Here is a 23,911-nt window from a genome sequence, read left to right on the forward strand (position 1 = left end):
AGGAGTTTGTTAGGAATATCTTAGAAGTAAAAAGAGTATCAGATAGAATGATGAGTCTGAAGCTAGAAATTGAAGGTGTGATGTTTAATGTTGTTTGTGGGTATGCCCCACAAGTAGGATGGGAGCTGGCGGAGACGGAGAAATTTTGGTTGGACTTTGATGAAGTCATACAGAACATCCCGAGAAGTGAGAGGGTTGTAATTGGTGAAGACTTCAATGGACATGTTGGCGCAGGAAACAAATATGATGAGGAGGTGATGGGCAGGTTTGGACTCCAGATGAGAAACGCTGAAGGACAGATGGTGGTTGACTTTGCTAAGAGAATGGAAATGGCTATTGTGAATACTTTCTTTCAGAAGAGACAGGAACATCGGGTGACCTATAAGAGTGGAGGCAGAAGTACACAGGTAGAATACATTTTGTGTCTACGGCGCCATCTAAAGGAAATCAGTGACTGCAAAGTAGTGGTTGGTGAGAGTGTAGCCAGACAGCATAGGTTGGTGGTGTGTAGGATGACGCTGGCAGTGAGGAAGATGAAGAAACCAAAGGCTGAAGTGAGGACAAAATGGTGGAAGTTGAAAAAGGAAGAGTGTTGCATAACATTTAGGAAGGAGGTAAGACAAGCACTGGGTGGGCAAGAGGTCTTTACAGATGACTGGCAAACGACAGCGAACATAATCATAGACACAGGTCGGAAAGTACTTGGTGTATCGAGTGGGAGAAAGGTAGATAAGGAGACTTGGTGGTGTAATGGGGAGGTGCAGGAGTGTATACAGAGAAAGAGGTTAGCAAAGAAGAAGTGGGACACTGAGAGGACGGACGAGAGTAGACAGCAGTACAAGGAGATGCAGCGCACGGTAAAAGTAAAGGTGGCAAAGGCCAAACAAGAGCCCTATGATGACCTGTATGCTCGGCTGGACAGCAAGGAAGGTGAGACTGATCTTTACAGCCTGGCGAGACAGAGAGACAAAGATGGTAAGGACCTGCAGCAGGTTCGGGTGAATAAGGATAGAGATGGCAATGTATTAACAGGTGCCAGTAGTGTGATGGCAAGATGGAAGGAGTACTTTGAAGAATTGATGAATAAGGAAAATGAGAAGGAACAAAGAGTAGAAGTTGTGACTGTTGTGGACCAAGACGTAGCAAACATTAGCAAGGTTGAAGTGAGGAGGGCGCTGAAGAGGATGAAGGTAGGAAAGGCACTCGGGCCTGATGATTTACCAATCGAGGTATGGAAGTGTCTTGGAGAGGTGGCGGTGGTGTTCCTGACTGGGTTATTCAACAAGATCTTAGATGGTGAACAGATGCCTGAAGAATGGAGACGAAGTGTACTCGTGCCCATTTTTAAGAACTAAGGAGATGTGCAGAGTTGTACTAACTACAGAGGAATAAAGTTAATGAGCCATACAATGAAACTCTGGGAAAGAGTAGTTGAAGCTAGACTAAGAGCAGAAGTGAACATTTGTGAGCAGCAGTATGGCTTCATGCCAAAAAAGAGTATGACAGATGCAGTGTTTGCTTTAAGAATGCTGATAGAGAAGTACAGAGAAGGTCAGAAGGAATTGCATTGTGTCTTTGTAGATCTGGAGAAAGCGTATGACAGGGTGCCCAGAGAAGAGCTGTGGTATTGCATGAGGAAGTCTGGAGTGACAGGAAAGTATGTCAGAGCGGTGCAAGACATGTATCATGATTGTAAGACAGTTGTGAGGTGTGCTGTCGGTGTGACGGAGGAATTTAATGTGGAGGTGGGACTCCACCAGGGGTCAGCTCTGAGCCCCTTTTTATTTGCTATTGTGATGGACAGGCTGACAGACGATGTTAGATAAGAATCTCCTTGCACCATGATGTTTGCAGATGACATTGTGATCTGTAGCGAGAACGGGGAGCAGGTGTCGCAGAAACTAGAGATGTGGAGATATGCCCTGGAAAGGAGAGGAAGGTAGATCAGCTACAGCAAGATGGAATATATGTGTGTGTGAATGAGAGGGATCCAAGTGCAAGCGTGGTGCTCCAGGGAGAAGAGATAAAGAAGGTGGAGAATTTTAAGTACTTGGGGTCAACTGTCCAGAGCAATGGAGAGTGTGGAAAAGAGGTGAAGAAGCGTGTCCAGGCAGGCTGGAGCAGCTGGAGAAAAATGTCAGATGTCATGTGTGATAGAAGGGTTTCAGCTAGGATGAAAGGAAAAGTGTATAAAACAGTGGTGTGACCAGCCATGATGTTTGGACTGGAGACAGTGCCGCTCAAGAAAAGACAGGAAGCAGAGCTGGAGGTAGCAGAGCTGAAGATGTTGAGGTTTTCTTTGGGAGTGAACATGTTGGATAGGATCAGGAATGAGTACATTAGAGGGACAACTCAAATTAGAGGCTTTGGAGAGAAAGTCAGAGAGGCCAGACTGAGATGGTTTGGACATGTCCAGAGGAGAGAGAGCGACTATATCGGAAGAAGGATGCTGAGCCTTGAAATGCCAGGCAGGAGACCGAGTGGAAGACCGAAGAGGAGGTTTATGGATGTGTTCAATGAGGACATGCAGGTAGCTGGTGTGAGAGAAGAGGATGCACAAAACCGGGTTAAATGGAGGACATTGATTCACTGTGGCGACCCCTGAAGGGAAAAGCCGAAAGGAAAAGAAGAAGACCTGTGGCTGATCACGGCTTGATTAGCAAGCATGATTTTTAAGGCAGAGTGCCTCTGAGTGTGGAAGCCGGGCGAGACAAGCTCCATTACTGTGCGCTGTGGAGAAACTGATTGCTGCATGGAACTCATCACCAGTTGGGACCATACGGCAGAACACTGGATTTGGACCCTTGCTAAAGGTGGCTAGGCTACCTGAGAAGGACATCAAGAGGGGTGAGGCCTAGAAACACATGTAAAAGAACCCTGTCTTCAGTGTCACCTCAGAAGAGACTTTATTATGATTTAAGTGTTGGAATAGAGACTATTCTTGCCTTTGTTGCTTGTGAATTCCCCCTGAAACCTTTTATTAAAACCTTTGTATGCATTCAAACCTGTCGCCCATTGCGCTCCTTGTCCTGTCCCGCTGAGAGCTCGCCTCTCATGACATTACAACGTATATACCGTATTTTCACGACCATAAGGCGCATATAAACGTCTCAGATTTTTTTCAAAATGTGCGGTGCGCCCTGTAGTATTCGAGACCACCATGAGTAGGACGCGGTAAAGAAAACGAGGGGTGTGTGTGGGCATGGTTTGTGTATAAACGAACAGGTATGTGCTTTATGTAGAACATTGCTGTTTTAACAACCCTGAAAATGGCAAAGAGACATGGTTATGAAGCTCAGTTTAAACTGAAGCTATCAGCTACGCCGAGGAACATGGGAATCAAGCCGCCGTGACATAATACGCGGACATAAGGCAAGGTCCGGAGGTGGAGGAACGGCCGGCGAATTATTCTGAAAAGCTAGCGAAAAGCCTTCGTTTCCTGTTGTGCTTACCTGCCATGCTAACGGAGAGAAACTCCTGCCGATTGTGATTTTTTAAAAGAAAGACTTTGCCTAAAGAGACATTTCCAGCAGGCGTCATTATCAAGGCAAACGAAAAGGGCTGGATGTTACGCCACAGTTTGACAATGGACTGTGGATGCTTGGGCTAACGTGTCTGCTGGCACGGTGGCTCGAGCTTTCGGAAAAGTCGGTACCGGTAATGTGCTCTTTTTTACCATGCCGACGCCTATTGAGTGATGATTACAAAATGTAATTACTTTGTAATGAATAAAGAAAGCACTACCAAACTCAGTTTTGCTCCCGATCTGTTTTTTTAAATACGCACACTTGTATGCCTGCGTGTTGTTGTGGGGCGGACGTACGTATGGCAGTAGAGGATATGTACCGGTATATAAAACGTGGGCCCTATCAGCCGGTGCGCTCAATGTGTAAGTTAAATACAGAAATGGCACACATAAATGAGACTGCGCCTTTTCACACGGTGCACCCTTTGGTCGTGAAAATACGGTATTTATATATACAGGTAACATCCGATTTACGACCGATGCAAGTTCCGACCACACGTACTTACGACCAGACCCTTTTTTTTCTTCTACGGCTATGGTGGCAGCACAGCAACGATGTTGAGATCTGCAGCGTGTTTGCGATGCATTTGGTAGAATAGAGACTCGAGATGGTCCTTCTTGTTTAGATTGAACAAGTAAGATGTTTATTTGCCGAAGCAGAGAAAGCAACCGCTTCTCTCAGCATTGTATAAAAACTATTTTTGATATTGCTGTCAAATGACCATTTGTGGCGTTGTGGCTGCGTTGCCAGATGTGCTCAACATTCAGCCTGACTTATTTATCTCAACAGAGAATATTACAGCATTGCACAAAATAAGGATACAAAATAACTGTTTCTTCACAAACGCATACAACAATTTTGTGATGGCACCAGCGGGGGGAGTGTATGTATATATATATATATATATATATATATATATATATATATATATATATATGCACGCACGCAGACACACGCACACAAACACACACACACACACACACACACGCACGCACGCACACACACACAGACACACACACACACACACACACACACACACACACACACACACACACACACACACACACACTCCTAAGCTAAAAATATCCATAGATTTGATCAAGGCTGACATGGCTACTGTTGCACTTCAGTCACTTTACTATCATGAGCGGTACCGAATCAGTGACGTGCAGTCAGTGGAGGCAGGGGAGGCAGTGCCTCACCTGTCATCATGGAAAGCTGTCATGGAAATATCAAATGAAAAAATAAATTAAACAGTTAACCGAATGTACATACATTCAAGAGCTTGATTCGGCTACAACTCACGCTAAGTAACTCCACATGCAAACAAAGAAGCACAAACTCTGAGCTGAGCCAACAACGTTCAAGAATACGTATGCTTTTGCATTTTCAAGTGAACTTTACCACAAGAGAGACCATATTGGCCCACGCTCAATGCTAGAGCGATTACACTACATATAACATTCTACACATGAAATTCAATTGTCTCTGATGACAAAGAGAAAGAATCATTCAAATAAGTGATGAGAAAATCTATCTTCTTCTTTTCCTTTTGACTTTTCCCTCCAGGGGTCGCTACAGTGATGAGAAAATCTAGCTATAAGTAAAAAATAATTCATTTCAAGCAAAAAAGTATTAAAGTACTGTGATATCATGAGAGGCTGGCTCTCAGCGGGACAGGACAAGAAGTGCAATGGACGACAGGTTTGGATACAAACAAAGGTTTTAATCAAAGGTTTCAGGGGGGATTCACAAGCAACAAAGGTTTGAATAGTGTCTCTTCCAATACTTAAATCAAAATAAAGTCTCTTCTGAGGTAAAACTGAAGACGGAGTTCTTTTCCAAGAGTCTCTAGGCCTCACCCCTCTTGACGTCCTCCTCATGTAGCCTAGCCACCTTAGCAAGGTCCAAATCCAGTGTCCTGTCGTGTGGTCCCAACTGGCAATGAGTTCCACGCAGCAATCAACTTCTTCACAGAGCACAGCAATCGAGCTTGTCTTTCCCCAAGCTGCACACTCAGAGGCTCTCTGCCTTAAGAGCCTTGCCTGCCAATCCCGCCCTGATCAGCTGCAGGTGTGTGGTTTTAATTGCTGCCTTCCACCAGATGGGGCCAAGACTCTCTCTGGGTGGAGCCATCTTAGGGGGATGTATTTGCCCTCCAGGACACAGCCTCTCGTGACATCACAGTACATACCACCAGTGAGTCTCATGCTTGTTGGATTCCAGTTCTAAGTGCTGTAAACCAATCTTTCAGTCTTGTAAGCGGTTTAGAAAGTCATCTATTTCTCTACACATTCTGTTTCTTTTCCTCTTCCCAATTTTCTCCAGGATTTGGATACTGTTTACACGATAGACAGATGGATGCTGTATTGCCGCTGCCCTCATATAATATTCAATCGATTTGTAGTTCTGTCTCTGAGTGGAGTGTAAATATTTTGCGTAGTAGTTATAAAGCATCTGTCTGTCCCCAGGTTCCTGTTCCACTTGATCTAGTAGTTCTGCAAATATATCACCAGCTATAGCTTGGTTATGAGTCGACTTTGCATATATATTTGCAAGAGTTATTTTTCTTTTTAGTGAAGATTGATGGTAGAGAGCAATCAGTTCTCTGTAGAGGCTGATTGCCCTGTCAACCACTACTTGTTCCGGTGGAATGTCCCTGTGCGAAAGAATTTTATTTTTGTAGCAGATTGCAGCACACCTCTTCAGATATCGTTCCTGTGGATGTCTTTCAAGAGCTTCCTCTACCAAATCAAGAGCTTCATCGATTGATAAATATACTCTGTATAGTTTAAGTAATGGTTTCATACCACTGTAGCTGCTGACAGGCTTTTTCAAAACTTTTTTTGCCAATTGCCATGCTTCACTATTAATTCTTCTTCCTCGAACAGCACAAGCTGCTAGGTAAATTGTTGATAGATACAAGTTATTTGGATCATGTTTTGTTGCTATTTTCAGTTTCTCAAATGTGTTTGCATCTAGTTGAGTTTTATAAAGCTTAATAGTACTCACTAATGCTAAGACATAACTGGAGTGCCATTCAATCATTTCTGGCTGCATCCTAATCGCTCTCTGAAAATATTGCACTGCCAGAAGAGTATTGTCTTTTCCAAATTTCATTAGAGCCCAGGCCTTTTCAGCATATATCTCTGGGTGGAGTTCCTCCTGATATGGTGAAGGATATTTATTCAGAAGGATATCAACCTTGGTCAAGTAAGTCTGACTTTCTGCTTGTTCTCCCATGTGGCCGTGCAGCCAAGCAAGGTTCCCGTAGTTGACCACCAGCCATGGTCCCTCCTCTGAGACAGTATTTCTCATCTGACGCAATGCCTCCGCAGCTCTACAAAAAAAGCGCAGGGACTCTTTGGTACTCCCAAGACGGTAGTGTATGTAACCCTGTAAGTTGTAAATATGTCCCAGCCAGTTATATCCTTCCACAGTTCCAATATCTTCCAGCTTATCTCTGAGAAGGAAAAGTTTGGATTTTGGGGGGTTCAGGGTCCAGGTGAAGTGACATTGCAGGCTCTCCAGCTTGGCCTTTAGTGTTGTTTGAGTCTGAGAAGAACTGAAAATGTGTAATAACATTAAAAAAAAATGAAGCACAAAATAACCCATACACAAAATAAAGTACATTTGTTTATTATCTATAAAATTAATAAGAGCATGAGGTCAGACAAAATCATTACTCGACAGGATTTTAAGTACTCAACTCAATACTATTTATAAAGCACTTTAAAATATTCACCACTTTAAAGAAAGTGTTGTATATGGAGCAAATATCATATATACAACAATAAAACAAATTCGTAACAAAGTGATTAGAAAGCACTAAACAGTAAAATTAATAGACCTGAGGCGCCGGGCAGGTGTCTCAGGACGGATGAGTTTAGAGAGGTAAAGCGGAGTGAGGCCATTTAAAGGACAACCGACACCATTTTTTGTTTCCTAACTGACATCAGAAAAACGTTTTATAGCACCTAAAATACCCAAAACACGCAGGCTGATATTTTTAGTCAAATGCAAAACACCAATATAAATGACTTAAAGTGTCCCTAAACTGCCACAAAATGAACTCCGAACTGGGGGTTTTCAGAAAGTCGCGCCCCCAGTTCGTGACTTCACGCCAGGACGTCTTGCCTTGCTCCAGAATCAAAACTATGGCTTCTGAGAGTTCAGTTTCAGAGAAGATGATTTCTTGTTACTCATCCAGTTATGAATATGATTCAAATAGTACAAATGTTTGCAATCAATTAAAGAAGTCCTTCCGTATAAATTCCAGCCGTCTGGACTCCAATGTAGCGTCCCAGAAAATGCACAAGATGGCGCCCAAGCTTCGTTGGAAACGGGCAGATTTGTCTGCTCGGAATTTGTGTGCACGTCTTTATGGTGTTACCGCAATTGATAGCATACTTGGCAATAAAGATGATTCTGATTCTGATTCTGATTCTTGATGCGACACACAACAATTCACCATCGCGTTTTTGAGGTGTTTTTCCTTCTAATTTCGCCATCAAGACGATATTTTCAGACCAAACAAAGTACCCAAAGTGCATTGTGTGTCGCTTTCTCGGTCAGGGGCGTTCCTGACGTGATGTGTTCTACATACTTGGCAATAAAGATGATTCTGATTCTGATTCTTATTCTGATTCTTGATGCGACACACAACAATTCACCATCGCGTTTTTGAGGTGTTTTTCCTTCTAATTTCGCCATCAAGACGATATTTTCAGACCAAACAAAGTACCCAAAGTGCATTGTTTGTCGCTTTCTCGGTCAGGGGCGTTCCTGACGTGATGTCACTTCAGACATCATCATCAAATCGAAAACAAGACTTCCTTAATATTCAGCGCGAGTCTTAAAACGTAAAATATAGCTATATGTGGTGGAATCTTTGTATAATGCGCTCAGTAGAAGTCATTTGAAGTGATTTTACAAATTATGGACACAACTTGTCCGGAGGTGTCAGTTGTCCTTTAACAGTATCTTAAAAAGAACTATAAAATGTTTTGGGAGCCAGTGAAGGGGTTCCTGGGTAGGAGTTATGCAGCTGCGGCCAACACCAAAGGTTCTGTCAGCCAAATAGGACCGAAACCACTCAAGGGTGCTACCGCCAATGCCCACCAAGGCTACAAACGTGCCAACAGAATATTGTGATCGACTGTATAAAATGCTGCAGTTAAATCAATTAAAACCAGACACACACAGTCTCCAGTGTCATTTTCCAGGAGGATGTTCAGAGAAATAATGAAGATCCACCAGACAATTGTGAGCATAAAAAAAAAACATGGCAAAAGTATCGTCGGTATGGACAGTCAATGCCAAATACAAGTTAATGTGAATTAAAATGTTAAACGATGTTAAAAATATCATAAATCTCAAACACAGAAATGATTTACCTCATTATGTAGCTGGAACCGAATTGTTTCGTGACAGCGACTTTACCCTTAGGCATCTTGTTGCTTTGGGTGCAGCACGAGAATATCTGTTAAACTTTTATGGTGCAATAAAACATTGAACATGGAGATTGTTTTTGGACTCTGTGTACCCTCATCAACGGTACGATGACGTACACAGATACCTGTATTTTCATTTCCATGAGATCTGTCGATGTTGCCATCTCATTCATCAAAAAAATATCTTTTTCATATGAAAGGTGTGTCTCACATCATCATGTTTTATATGCAAAGGAAAAGACAACTATGTATGAAAATCAAATCAGACTGTACTCAAGAATACAATCCCATATTACATGTGTTCAGAATAAAAAATATCCCACCTAATGAAAAGTATGCTTTGTGCATATTGTCATTTTATTTTATTTATACAAACTTCACTGGGCAATAACTTAAAGGTATAGCGAAGAGGCAAGAGGACAAAAGGAAAACCTGTTCGCGACAGTGTGTTACAAAATGGAAAGATATTTATCAAATAAACATATCCATAATACATGACTAACATTTTGACCTACATGTTATATTTTGAATTACAAATACGTATATAAATTGTGAATTAAATGAAATGTTTGTCATAATGCTTGGATTGAGACATGTCGATCGTGAATAAAATTGAATGAGCACATTTGGGGATAAACTGATCTTAGTTTGACTCCCATAGTTTCCAAATGCTCCATTCACAAAAACACATTTTAAATTGTACATTAGTTAAATCATTTTGCAGAGGTCGTGAGGTCAAATCCCACTTCGGCCTCCCTGTGTGGAGTTTGCATGTTCTCCCCGGGCCTTCGTGGATTTTCTTCGGCCCTCAATTTCCTCCCACATTCCCAAAACATGCACTGAAGGCTGATTGAACACTCAAAATAGTCCCTATAGGTGTGAGTGTGAGAGCGGATGGCTGTGACAGTTTCTCTCTCATCATTGACAGTTCTACCGTGTCCCCTGCCCTTCAGGTCCAGAGCCTGGGTGTCAATCTCGATAGCTCACTATCTTTTCACTCCCATATAAATATCATAACTCGGTCTGCATATTTCCACCTCCGTAATATCAATCGTCTCCGTCCCTCTCTCACCCCTCACACCACTGCTATCCTTATCCACAGTCTCGTCACCTCATGTGTCGATTATTGTAACTCATTTCTTTTCAGGGTCAATTAAAAATGTCTCCATAAACTCCAACTAGTCCAAAATTCCTCAGCCCGGATCATCACTGAAACCCCTTCCTTTCACCACATCACTCCTGTCCTCCAGCATCTCCACTGGCTCCCTGTTAAACTTCGTATTGAATTCTAGATACTTCTGTTTACATTTAAAGCCATCCATAACCTTGCCCCCTCCTATCTGTCTGACCTACTTCAAATCTCTGTTCCCTCTCGGGCCCTCAGATCCTCATCCTCCCTTCACCTCTATGTGCCCTTTGCCCGTCTAACCACGATGGGATGCAGAGCTTTCAGCCGCTCTGCTCCCAAACTCTGGAATTCACTTCCACCCAACATCCGTAATATTGACTCCCTCCCTATTTTCAAGGCTCACCTCCAAACCCATTTGTTTAAAATTACTTTCAATGTCTAGTTCTATCTGCTATTTTATTATGTATCATTTTACTTATGGTTTTATTGTTATGTGCTTTGTTTTATTGTTTTTATTGTAAAGTGTCCTTGGGTGTTTTGAAAGGCGCTTGAAATAAAATGTATTATTATTATTAACGTGTTTATCGGTTTGAAATAAGTAGGAATTTTGTGTTGCCAAAGGACTCTTTGTAATTTTTCAGAAACTCCTGCAATGTAAGGTACTGCTACTCCTCTCCTTTTTGTATGTTGAGAATTTTTGGTTTCATTCCCTATTCTTTCTTTCTGACACAGTACAAACATTTATGCTTTCCTCTTCAGAACTATTTAAACCATATTCATAAGTGGATGAGGAACAAGAAAGCATACATCCAGCAAACATTTAAACAGCTTCTTCCCCCAAGCCATTCCCTCTTTGAACAGTAGCCCAAATTGAACTGTATAGTGCCTCTTTGGAATTTTTTTGATGATGATACTAGTGCAGCGTGTTCGACCGGAAACAAATTCCTTGTGTGTTCTACATACTTGGCAATAAAGATGATTCTGATTCTGATATTCTCCGAATCTGAAGCCATTGTTTTGATTCTAGAGCAAGGCAACGACGTCCTTGTGTGACGTCACGAACAAGGGGGGCGGGACCTTCTGAAACTGAACCTTTGTGAGGTCATTTTGAAGTATTTTTGGGACACCTTAAGTCAGTGGTGTCAAACATACGGCCCGCAGGCCAGAACCGGCCCCCAAGGAGGTTTAATCAGGCCTGCGGGATTTTCAATGTGGAAAAAATGCACAAACGACATGGAATTCCTATTTTTAATGAGGTGCAATTTAAGTATTGTCCCCTGAGGGGCAGAATGGTGGTGTTTTCTACGTTTTCAACGTAGAAATAAACAGCTGTGTTTTTTTTTCAACCTGGTCATTTTTTTCAACCGCCGTTTCAAGTGGCAAGTGGGAACCCCACTCATTTCCCCTGTCTGAGAGATGTGTGTGTGTGTGTGTGTGTGTGTGTGTGTGTGTGTGTGTGTGTGTGTGTGTGTGTGTGTGTGTGTGTGTGCGTGCGTGCGTGCGTGCGTGTGTGTGTGTGTGTGTGTGTGTGTGTGTGTGTGTGTGTGTGTGTGTGTGTGTGTGTGTGCGTGCGTGCGTGCGTGTGTGTGTGTGTGTGTGTGCGTGTGTGTGTGTGTGTGTGTGTGAACAGACCTGATGCGGTACAAAGACAAGATTGCAGGATTACTGTGGGAGTTTGATAAACTTTTTCAGGTATTTGGTGAATTTGAGGAATGGAGTCGAGTAAAACGTCCCGTAAATTTTTTTGCCAAAACAAATATGCGAATCAAACCTATGAATCCCATACCGGATCGGTCGAGGCCCGGGTTAACAACGGCCGCCATTAGTACTGTTGACCTTCAGGGTGCCATTGGAAAAATGGACTACTGTTGGTCGAAGAAGGAGAGGAGGGAGGTGTCCCGGAGGAAAAGAGAGAAATGGAACGGCAAGAGTATAGAACTAAGAGTAGGAACTTTGAATCTAGGACCAATGACAGGTAAAGGTAGAGAGCTGGTTGACATGTCGCAGAGAAGGAAGGCAGACATACAGTGTGTCCAGGAGACCAGGTGGAAAGGGAGCAAGGCTAGAAGCTTAGGGTCAGGGTTTAAGTTGTTCTATCATGGTGAAGACAGAAAGTTTGTTAGCAATGTCTTAGAAGTAAAAAGAGTATCAGATAGAATGATGAGTCTGAAGCTAGAAATTGAAGGCGTGATGTTCAATGTTGTTTGTGGGTATGCCCCCACAAGTAGGATGTGAGCTGGCGGAGAAGGAGAAATTTTGGTTGGACTTTGATGAAGTCATACAGAACATCCCGAGAAGTGAGAGGGTTGTAATTGGTGGAGACTTCAATGGACAAAGATGATGAGGAGGTGATGGGCAGGTTTGGACTCCAGATGAGGAACGCTGAAGGACAGATGGTGGTGGACTTTGCTAAGAGAATGCAAATGGCTATTGTGAATACTTTCTTTCAGAAGAGACAGGAACATAGGGTGACCTATAAGAGTGGAGGCAGAAGTACACAGGTAGACTACATTTTGTGTCAACGGCGCCATCTAAAGGAAATCAGTGACTGCAAAGTAGTGGTTGGTGAGAGTGTAGCCAGACAGCATAGGTTGGTGGTGTGTAGGATGACGCTGGCAGTGAGGAAGATGAAGAAACTAAAGGCTGAAGTGAGGACAAAATGGTGGATGTTGAAAAAGGAAGAGTGTTGCATGATATTTAGGAAGGAGGTAAGACAAGCACTGGGTGGGCAAGAGGTCCTTCCAGATGACTGGCAAACTACAGCGAACATAATCAGAGACACGGCTCGGAAAGTACTTGGTGTATCGAGTGGAAGAAAGGTAGATAAGGAGACTTGGTGGTGGAACGGGGTTGGTGCAGGAGTGTATACAGAGAAAGAGGTTAGCAAAGAAGAAGTGGGACACTGAGAGGACGGACGAGAGTAGACAGCACTACAAGGAGATGCAGCGCACGGTTAAAGTAAAGGTGGCAAAGACCAAACAAGAGGCCTATGATGACTTGTATGCTCGGCTGGACAGCAAGGAAGGTCAGACTGATCTTTACAGGCTGGCGAGACAGAGAGACAAAGATGGTAATTACCTGCAGCAGGTTCGGGTAATTAAGGATAGAGATGGTAATGTATTAACAGGTGCCAGTAGTGTGATGGCAAGATGGAAAGAGCACTTTGAAGAATTGATGAATGAGGAAAATGAGAAGGAACAAAGAGTAGAAGACGTGACTGTTGTGGACCAAGACGTAGCAAGCATTAGCAAGGATGAAGTGAGGAGGGCGCTGAAGAGGATGAAGGGGGGAAAGGCACTTGGGCCCGATGATTTACCAATCGAGGTATGAAAGTGTCTTGGAGAGGTGGCGGTGGTGTTCCTGACTGGGTTATTCAACAAGATTTTAGATGGTGAACGGATGCCTGAAGAATGGAGACGAAGTGTACTTTTGCCCATTTTTAAGAACAAAGGAGATGTGCAGAGTTGTACTAATTACAGAGGAATAAAGTTGATGAGCCATACGATGAAACTCTGGGAAAGAGTAGTTGAAGCTAGACTAAGAGCAGAAGTGAACATTTGTGAGCAGCAGTATGGCTTCATGCCAAAAAAGAGTACGACAGATGCATTGTTTGCTTTAAGAATGCTGATAGAGAAGTACAGAGAAGGTCAGAAGGAATTGCATTGTGTCTTTGTAGATCTGGAGGAAGCGCATGACAGGGTGCCCAGAGAAGAGCTTTGACATTGCATGAGGAAGTCTGGAGTGACGGAAAAGTATGTCAGAGCGGTGCAAGACATGTATCATGACTGTAAGACAGTTGTGAGGTGTGCTGTCGGTATGACTGAGGAATTCAATGTGGAGGTGGGACTCCACCAGGGGTCAGCTCCGAGCCCCTTCTTGTTTGCTATGGTGATGGACAGGTTGACAGACAATGTTCGACAAGAATCTCCTTGGACCATGATGTTTGCAGATGACATTGTGATCTGTAGCGAGAACGGGGAACAGGTGGCGGAGAAACTAGAGATGTGGAGCTATGCCCTGGAAAGGAGAGGAATGAAGATCAGTCGCAGCAAGACGGAATATATCTGTGTGAATGAGAGGGATCCAAGTGCAAGAGTGATGCTACAGGGGGAAGAGATAAAGAAGGTGGAGGATTTTAAGTATTTGGGGTCAACTGTCCAGAGCAATGGAGAGTGTGGAAAAGAGGTGAAGAAGCGTGTCCGGGCAGGCTGGAGCGGCTGAAGAAAAATGTCAGGTGTGATGTGTGATAGAAGGGTTTCAGCTAGGATGAAAGGGAAAGTGTATAAAACCGTGGTCAGACCAGCCATGATGTTTGGACTGGAGACAGTGCCACTGAAGAAAAGACAGAAAGCAGAGCTGGAGGTAGCAGAGCTGAAGATATTGAGGTTTTCTTTGGGAGTGACCAGGTTGGATAGGATCAGGAATGAGTACTTTAGAGGCACAACTCATATTAGAGGCTTTGGAGAGAAAGTCAGAGAGGCCAGACTGAGATGGTTTGGACATGTCCAGAGGAGAGAGAGTGACTATATCGGGAGAAGGATGCTGAGTTTTTAACTGCCAGGCAGGAGACCGAGAGGAAGACCGAAGAGGAGGTTTATGGATGTGGTCAAAGAGGATATGAAGGTAGCTGGTGTGAGTGAAGAGGATGCACAAAACCGGGATAGATGGAGGACATTGATTCGCTGTGGCGACCCCTGAGGGGAAAAGCCGAAAGGAAAAGAAGTTTTATTCATGGTTTTATTGTTTTATGTATTGTTTTTTTATTGTAAAGTGTCCTTGGGTCTTCAAAAAGGCGCTTGTAAATTTAATGTATTATTATTATTATTATTATTATTATTATTATTATTATTATTATTATTATTATTATTATTATTATTATTATTATTATTATTATTATTTGTCTCTGTGTGTTGTGCGATTAGCTGGCAACCAATTCAGGGTGTCCCCCGCCTCGTGCCCAAAGATAGGTTAGGCTCCACCACCCCTTGCCACCCTCCTGAGTAGAAAGCGGAATAAAAGATGAATAATAGAATGAATGCCATGAATAAACCATTTTGTGGAATTCATTATGGTTTTATATATATTTTCCACTAGAGGGCACTATCCACGTGGATACCTGTTTGCCATCAGACAGAAACCGGGGAAGGAGTAGAAGCGTCGTCTGAATGACGTCACGGATTCGGCGACAAAATACGAAGTAATCACCATGTTGAAGAAATACAATAGGTTTTTACACCTTAATGATTGCTCTACAGAAGACGACTTAGCAATGGTAATAAAAATTGTGTCTTTTTATTCAAACCTAAAACCTGCTCACAATTCTCGGCCATTACCCCTCTGTGTTCTTCGGTGGTGATTGTCGCTACACTTTTATGTTGAATTCATTCGTGAAAAGCATCACCGCTATTCTGTTTATTTGCAGAAGAGAATGTGACTAAATGTCAGTTTTGCTGTGGGAAGAGGAGGAAGATAGTCCGAAATTTGTTGCGGAATGGAGACGTGGACTCCGAACCCCCGAGCGAAACCATTCATACCCCGCCAGCAAAGAAGCATGTACCTCGCTTATAAGTACAAACTGTGCAATAAGAGGGCTATTCGTCGCTTCTGTCAGGTGAGACGAAAGTTTCAGTTGCTAAGAAAACTGGCACATATTCACACAACACTTCCAATCTGCATATAATGTCCAATTGTTGTGTCAGAGTAAGTTGATATTTGTTTTTCTCACGGTTAAACTGCTGTTGATGTAGTGATTTTTAGTTTAATGCAAAAGCATTACCTAATTTTGTTATGAGGCAATCTTTACAAAAGGCCCACTAAAACTTCACGGTTAAACTGCTGTTGATGTAGTGATTTTTAGTTTAATGCAAAAGCATTACCTAATTTTGTTATGAGGCAATCTTTACAAAAGGCCCACTAAAACTAACAAAAACTTTGGGATAATTCAGCTTGTTTTCTTCCCCAGGCTGGTGCGGTACTGTTTCTACTGATAACTGTCATTGTCAATATTAAACTCATCTTGGAGACGAGAAGAGTTGTTAATGAAGAAGCAGCAGCCCAAGAATATGGTATTGCTCATTTGACTAATGTGTTGTAATTTATATAATATTGTTACGATGTAACTTGTGAATGTCTTTTTTTTAGAGGATGTGATGCCCAATATGGAGACGCCTCGCCGACCACCAAATGGGCGCAAGGTTCTTGACATTGAGGTCTACTCTAGCCGGTCCAAAGTCTATGTTGCGGTCGATGGCACTACTGTGAGTGAGAAATCGACTGATAAACAGTATCCATCCATCGATCTTGTAATCATCTTTTTCTCACAAGGGTCATGGCCATGCTTCTTCCTGAACTCATTCACTGCCAGACATGTGCAAAAATGTGTACACTCCAGACAGGGTTTTTGTCATTGTCACTCGAATTCCAGGACCCACCCACAGAATATTAAGTTTTAGGACTACATAAACATTCAATGCAGCGTAAGAAACCTTAGACTCTCTTCTTTCATCAGAAAAAAAAGTGGTAATTCCTAAATTATATGGTTCTGGACTTATATGAGGTTGAAATGAGGGTGGCTGTCCAAAATACAATGCAATACATACATATTGGTTTATATAGCGCTTTAACAACAGCAAAAGCTGGAAGAATGCGCTAACACGTGGAAGGGGAAAACATTGCCAGAGGCCATGGCCAGTGCTTTTATCGGCACGCAAACAAGAAAAAACAAAAGCCGAACAAATTCGGGAATGGTGCTCTATGTCATATTTTCAATTACCGTATAAATTGTGAATGGCAGTGAATGAGTTAATTGTTAATTGCAATGTTATTGTTATCAGAGTGTTTACTACTTTCTTGCAGGTATTGGAGGATGATATGCGGGAGCAAGGAAGAGGCATCCATGTGATTGTTCTCAACCAAGCAACTGTAAGATTCTCTATTTACGAGACAACAACAAATTTGATGGATGCAACATGTCGATGAATTAATTTATTCACGACAAATGAGTTATTTTTTTTCAACCACATGCCTCAATACGTAAAACAACACTTGCTTTAAATACATGGCAGATTCTTGATCAGGTTTGGCTAAAAACGGGTGTGAATTTGTGATCTAACCAGCAAAATTAAATGAAGGCTGATCCAGTGCTATTTGCAGTTTACATCTTCAAGATTACAGGAATTATTTTCTCTGTCCCCCAAAATAAAAATCTCTTAATGGCTATCGCTGGGACTCAGTTGAAGATATGATGTGATGCTTCAAACCTACATGGGCACTAAATCGACAGATGCTAACATACACACTTTAGGTGTGGGTGTGCAGGCTCTCTTTAATTTGCCTTCATGACCAAACTTCATAAGTGACCCAGCAACAAGCAGCTTCTTAGTGAATAGTGTGATAGAACAACCGACACCTCCGGACAAGTTGCGTCCATAATTTGTAAAATCACTTCAAATGACTTGTACTGTGCGCATTTCACAAGGATTCCACCACATATAGTTATATTTTACGTTTTAACACTGGCGCTGAATATTCAGGAAGTCTTGTTTTCGAGTTGATGACGATTCCTGAAGTGATGTCACATGAGGAGCGCCCCTGACCGACAAAGCGACACACAATGCATTTTGGGCACTTTTTTTTTCATCTGAAAGCACAGTGTTGATCGCGAAATTAGAAGGCAAAACACATAAATAACGCGATGGTGAATCGTGTGTCGCATCAAGACTATCGATTGCGGTAACACCATAAAGAAGTGGACACAAATTCCCAGCAGACAAATCAGCCCATTTCCAACGGAGCTTGGGCGCCATCTTGTGCATTTTCTGGGCCGCTACATTGGAGTCCAGACGGCTCGAATTGATACGGAAGGACTTCTTTAATCGATTGCAAACATTTATGCTTTCCTCTTCAGAACTATTTGAATCATATTCATAACTGGATGAGTAACAAGACAGCATCTTCCCATAATATGAACTCTATGAAGCCATTGTTCTGATTCTGGAGCAAGGCAAGACGTCCTGGCTTGACGTCACAAACTGGGGGCGGGACTTTCTGCAAATCCCCAATTCCGGGCTCATTTTGTGGCACTTTTGGGACACTTTAAGTCATTTTATTGGTGTTTTGCATTTGACTAAATATATCAGCCTGCGTGTTTTGGGTATTTTAGATGCTATAAAAAGTTTTTATGATGTCAGTTAGGAAACGAAAGACAAAACAAAACAAAAGAAAAAAAAAGTGTGTCGGTTTTCCTTTAAGTTGAAACAGATGTATTATTTTAAATTATTTTTAGGGACAAAGGAAAGGTTGTCCCATATGTCGATTGTGTACGTGTATGTGTACGGACAGTAAATGCGTGTGCGGTAACCCAGTCAATCATGGGAGTTTGGTTGATTGAAAAATAGATCTTCAGCTGAAATAAATTGGCCATCTTTGGAATAATGGATTGAAATCAACGTGTTGGAAATAAATATTTCCCTATTTTATGTTTCCCAGGGTCATGTGATGGCCAAAAGAATTTTTGATACCTACTCCCCCCATGAGGATGAAGCCATGATACTCTTCCTCAACATGGTGACCCGAGGTCGCGTTCTGATCTTTACCATCAAGGTAAATTACTGTTTGCCAGAAGTCTCTCTCTCTCTCTCTCTCTCTCTCTCTCTCTCTCTCTCTCTCTCTCTCTCTCTCTCTCTCTCTCTCTCTCTCTCTCTCTCTCTCTCTATCTATCTATTCATCCATCTATCCATCGATCCATCCATCCATATATATATATATATATATATATATATATATATATATATATATATATATATATATATATATATATATATATATATATATATAAAGCGGCTGGATAGCTCAGTTGATAAGGCATCGGTTTGGAATGTGGGAGACGAGGGTTCGAATCCCACTTGTGGCAGAGAAAATGAGCACAATGACATCATCCAGTGTGGGTCCTTGGGCAAGACCCTTCACGCTAATGCCTACCTCATACAATGATGAGAGACAATAAATGGAATGACATGCCGGCTCAGACGTCGCCCGGCCAAACAAGGTCTGCGTCAGGTGCTGGGGAACCAGAGCACCCTGATGAAAAATGGGCTACTGGAACAAAGCGGAGATGGACGAAATGCGATAACATGGCTCTGTTGGAATGCTACTACTCAAGCAACCCTAGTCAGAGGGGTTACATGCGGAGAATGGGGGCTGAATGGGTACTTCGAAACCCACAGTCACGGTTGACCACAAAACAACTAGTAGCTCAGTGTTCCAATATCCACAAACGGCAATTGCTATCACAACTTGAGATTGATGAGGTACAACACAAATTCCGAGGTGAAGGGCCCCAGGCTGCCACATCACAGGAAGAGGTTCAACCAGAGATTGGGAGGCAAGCCCCAATGAATAATGAGATTGAGAAGCCAGCCCCAATAAATGAAATGCTGAGCGAGGCAGCAAATGACCTGAGAGATAAGATCATGGCAAGAATGAAAACTGGGCAACGAAGGCACCGATTACAACGGCTATGTGAAGTACCACCTGAAAGTCTCATGGAAACTGTGAATGCAGCACTGAGAACGATCCCGACCGGAACGATCACGGAAACCAATGAGCTGATATACACCTCAGCATCAGTGATCCTAGACATGCTTGGCTACAAGAGCAACCATGAGAGCCACGAGATTCATTACCCACCATGGAAAAGACGGTTGGAGGCCAAGATCAAGGCGGCTCGGAAAGATGTGAGTCAATTGACGGAGACCCAGAGAGGTGTGAATAAAAGGCCAATACCCAAGAGGTACATGCAGATAACCATACCTGAAGCACTCGAAACTGCCAAACAAAGGCTCCAGGCCTTGGCCAGTCGCCTAAAGAGGTACACGAAAGAGAATGAGGCCAGAAGAATAAACAGGCTGTTCGCAACACAACCTGCGAAAGTGTACGCTCAGTGGCAGGGTTCTAACAGCAGAGCAGACCCTCCAAGGCTGGAAACTGAAAGATACTGGAAAGGCATATGGGAGAAGGAGGTCGCACATAACAGCAGTGCACAATGGCTGGTGACTCTGAAAGAGGAGCACAGCAACCTCCCTGAACAGAACCCAGTTACCATCACAGCGGCAGATATACAAGGAAGAGTCTCAGGTATGAAAAACTGGACGGCACCAGGCCCGGATATGGTCCACACCTACTGGCTAAAGAAACTCACAGCTCTCCACGAGCGCCTAGCAGCACAAATGAACCAGCTGCTGATGGATGGGACTCACCCAGGATGGCTAACCGAAGGGCGAACAATCCTAATCATGAAGGTGCAGTTCCTTCCAACTATCGGCCAATAACCTGTCTCTCCACAACATGGAAGCTCATGTCAGGCATCATTGCGGCTAAGATAAGTGGACACATGGATCAATACATGAGCAAAGCACAGAAAGGCATTAGTAGAGATACTAGAGGTGCCAAACATCAGCTGCTGGTTGACAGAACAGTCGCTCAAGACTGCAGGTCCCGACATACCAACCTGTGCACAGCCTGGATTGATTACAAGAAAGCATATGACTCGATGCCACACTCATGGATCAATGAATGCTTGGAGTTGTATAAGGTCAACAGGACCCTGAGAGCCTTCGTTGCAAACTCGATGAGGATGTGGAAAACCACACTTGAAGCCAATGGCAAGCCACTAACGCAAGTGTCCATCAAATGTGGCATATACCAAGGTGATGCACTCTCCCCACTGCTGTTCTGCATAGGACTGAACCCCCTCAGCCAGATAATCGCCAAGACAGGCTATGGATACCGCCTCAGAAATGGAGCTACGATCAGTCACCTCCTCTACATGGATGACATCAAGCTGTATGCTAAGAGCGAAAGGGACATAGACTCCCTGATCCACACAACCAGGATCTACAGCAGTGATATCGGAATGTCATTCGGGCTGGAGAAATGTAGTCGGATGGTGACTAAGAGGGGCAAGGTAGTCCACACTGAAGGGGTCTCACTCACTGAAGGAACAATAGCAGACATTGAAAACAGCTACAAGTACCTCGGTATACCACAGGCCAATGGCAACCTCGAATTAGCAACAAGGAAAGCGGCTACGACCAAATACCTCCAGCGGGTGAGGCAAGTCCTCAGAAGCCAGCTCAATGGCAAGAACAAGACCCGGGCAATAAACAGCTATGCCCTGCCAGTGATCAGATACCCTGCCGGAATAATAAGGTGGCCAAAGGAAGAGATTCAGACCACGGATGTTAAGACCCGAAAACTCCTCACCATGCACGGAGGGTTCCATCCCAAGTCCAGCACCCTGAGACTGTACACAAGCCGTAAGGAAGGAGGCCGGGGACTAGTGAGTGTGAGAGCCACTGTCCAGGATGAAACATCCAAGCTCCATGAATACATCAAAGAGAAGGCTCCAACGGATGATGTACTCAGAGAATGTCTCAGTCAATGGGGAACAGAGGATGAGGTGCTGGAAGAGGGACAATCATGGGAGGAAAAGCCCCTACACGGGATGTACCACCGAACCATAGCAGAAGTGGCTGATCTCAAGAAGTCCTATCAGTGGCTAGAGAGGGCTGGCCTAAAGGACAGCACAGAGGCACTCATCCTGGCTGCCCAAGAGCAGGCCCTGAACACCAGAGCCATAGAGGCAGGGATATACCACACCAGACAAGACCCAAGGTGTAGGTTGTGCAAAGAGGCACCTGAGACAATCCAACACGTAACTGCAGGGTGTAAGATGCTGGCAGGGAAAGCCTACATGGAGCGCCATAACCAGGTGGCTGGCATAGTCTACCGAAACATCTGTGCGGAGTATGGACTGGAAACCCCAAGGTCAAAATGGGAAACACCTCCCAAGGTGGTGGAGAATGACCGAGCAAAAATCCTGTGGGACTTCCAGATACAGACTGACAAGATGGTAATGGCCAACCAACCTGATATCGTGGTCATAGATAAAGGGGAAAAGAAAGCCGTTGTCGTGGATGTAGCGGTCCCGAGTGATGGGAACATCAGAAAGAAGGAACATGAGAAAATCGAGAAATACCAAGGGCTCAGAGAGGAGCTGCAGAGAGCCTGGAAGGTAAAGGTGACAGTCGTGCCTGTGGTGGTCGGAGCACTTGGGGCAGTGACCCCCAAACTCGACGAGTGGTTGCAACAGATCCCGGGAACAACATCGGATATCTCGGTCCAGAAAAGCGCAGTGCTGGGAACAGCACGGATACTGCGCAGAACCCTCAAGCTTCCTGGCCTCTGGTAGAGGACCCGAGCTGAAATGGGGACAGACACCACCCATGGTGGGTGAGACGAGGATTTTGTTTTTATATATATATATATATATATACAGTAAAGTCTCGTTATATCGATATTCAAGGGAGTACGAAAAAATATCGATATAACCGGGACTATCGATATATCCGATCCTGCGCCGAACTGCATTAAACAAAAGCCGCCAAAAGAGGGCAGCCAAGCGCCATATAAGAAACGGAGCTGGCCATTAGCTCCCTTTTTTTGGGTCAATGTTGCCTCAAAATGGCACATATAATTCTTTAATGATTGTAAACATGTATGCTTTAATCTTCAGAACTACAGTGTATTTGAAACATATTCATAACTGGATGTGTAACAAGAAAGCATATTATCCGAATCTGAAGCCATTGTTTGGATTCACAAGCAATGCAAGACATTGTTGCAAAAAACGATTGCATTCATATACAGTACAGTGGGCATGTACATAACACAACAGGGAAACTGTAACGCTTACATCTTACTGTATTATGTATACAATTTAAAAAAGTCATCAATCTTCTTCTGCTTCCCATTTTTACTTTTAACACAAACACTTCAATCTTGTCTGCTACACACGAGCTAGCGTCTGAAAATGAAAATGGCTCTGCTACACGGGTGCCCACACGTAACCAAGTCACCTGACCAAGTCGACCAATGGCGCGACTGATGGCGTGACACGTAACCAAGACATGTGACCAAGTTGACCAATGGCGCGACCGATGGCGTGTCACGTGACAAAGTCACACGGCCAAGCCGACCAATAGCGCGACCGATAGCGGCTCATGTGACCAAGTCGACCAATGCCGTGACCGATGGCGGCTCACGTAACAAGACACGTGACCAAGTTGACCAGTGGCGCGACGGATATATCGATATAAACAACAAAAATGGCCGGCGGGGGATGAAAAGGAGCACCGTAATAACCGGATTATCATAATAACCGGGTATCGTACTAAACGGTACTAATTATACATAAAAAGACTAGAAATGTGCAAGGGAAATGAAAATAGTATCGTAATAAGCGGTACTATCGATATAACCGATATCGATATAACGAGACTTTACGGTATATATATATATATAAGACGTCTAATCGTCCAAAAAAAATAAAAACATTGTTGCGCGGTTTACAGGGTTTTTTAAAATTAAGGAAGTACCAACCACAAATGCTCCCTTGCTTAATTTATGGTAAATATACCATGCTGAAGACTTTGCTCCAGTCGTCATTTGCCGTCAAGGTGTACAATGCAACATTTGCGTTGTGTTGTCTGCTCCAAGCTATGTGGACTCCACATTCTCAGCGGCTTTCAAAACTGCAAAGCGAACGTTCGTTTGGCAATTTGCATACTCGGCACCGGCAGCCAATCAGAAGCCTGCTTCGGACGACACCCTGACTGAAAACTGTACTTCAGAGTTTTGAAAGCCGCTGAGGAAGTGGAGTCGACGTGGTTCGTAGCGTTTTGTTTGTGGCTTTTGCGTTATGTAATAAAACAAACGGTTGATTTGAAAAAAAATCACTTATT

The 23,911-nt window shown here is 43.4% G+C and overlaps 2 protein-coding genes across 3 annotated transcripts in view; one reads left to right on the forward strand and one right to left on the reverse strand.

Annotated features, from left to right (window-relative positions):
* Positions 1-4,585: 4,585 nt before the first annotated feature.
* LOC148895367 (antiviral innate immune response effector IFIT1-like) lies at positions 4,586-9,005 on the reverse strand. The gene is made up of 2 exons (XM_089001648.1): positions 8,924-9,005; positions 4,586-7,092 (listed from the first exon to the last, which is right to left on the reverse strand). The coding sequence occupies exons 1-2, from the start codon at positions 8,977-8,979 to the stop codon at positions 5,778-5,780; spliced, it is 1,371 nt and encodes a 456-aa protein (XP_088857774.1). The 5' UTR covers positions 8,980-9,005; the 3' UTR covers positions 4,586-5,777.
* A 6,240-nt stretch (positions 9,006-15,245) lies between these two features.
* pomgnt1 (protein O-linked mannose N-acetylglucosaminyltransferase 1 (beta 1,2-)) overlaps positions 15,246-23,911 on the forward strand; it is a 45,921-nt gene continuing 37,255 nt past the window's right edge. For both annotated transcript variants that reach the window (XM_089000757.1, XM_089000758.1), the window contains exons 1-6: positions 15,246-15,381; positions 15,532-15,720; positions 16,072-16,174; positions 16,251-16,366; positions 16,965-17,030; positions 18,597-18,710. In XM_089000757.1, the coding sequence (XP_088856883.1) occupies positions 15,601-15,720; positions 16,072-16,174; positions 16,251-16,366; positions 16,965-17,030; positions 18,597-18,710 (519 nt within the window). In that variant the 5' untranslated portion in view covers positions 15,246-15,381; positions 15,532-15,600. The remainder of the gene's footprint in view (positions 15,382-15,531; positions 15,721-16,071; positions 16,175-16,250; positions 16,367-16,964; positions 17,031-18,596; positions 18,711-23,911) is intronic.

The sequence above is a fragment of the Hippocampus bargibanti genome, linkage group LG07 (genome assembly GCF_051943395.1).
Source record: "Hippocampus bargibanti isolate YZ-2025 linkage group LG07, ASM5194339v1, whole genome shotgun sequence".
NCBI classification, from domain to species: Eukaryota; Metazoa; Chordata; class Actinopteri; order Syngnathiformes; family Syngnathidae; genus Hippocampus; species Hippocampus bargibanti.

Coding starts and splice junctions, on each gene's coding strand:
- LOC148895367 (XM_089001648.1), bottom strand. CDS start 8,979: ATGCCTAAGGGTAAAGTCGCTGTCACGAAACAATTCGGTTCCAGCTAC. Junction 7,093..8,923: donor GGTTCCAGCTACATAATGAG/GTAAATCATTTC, acceptor ACACATTTTCAG/TTCTTCTCAGACTCAAACAA.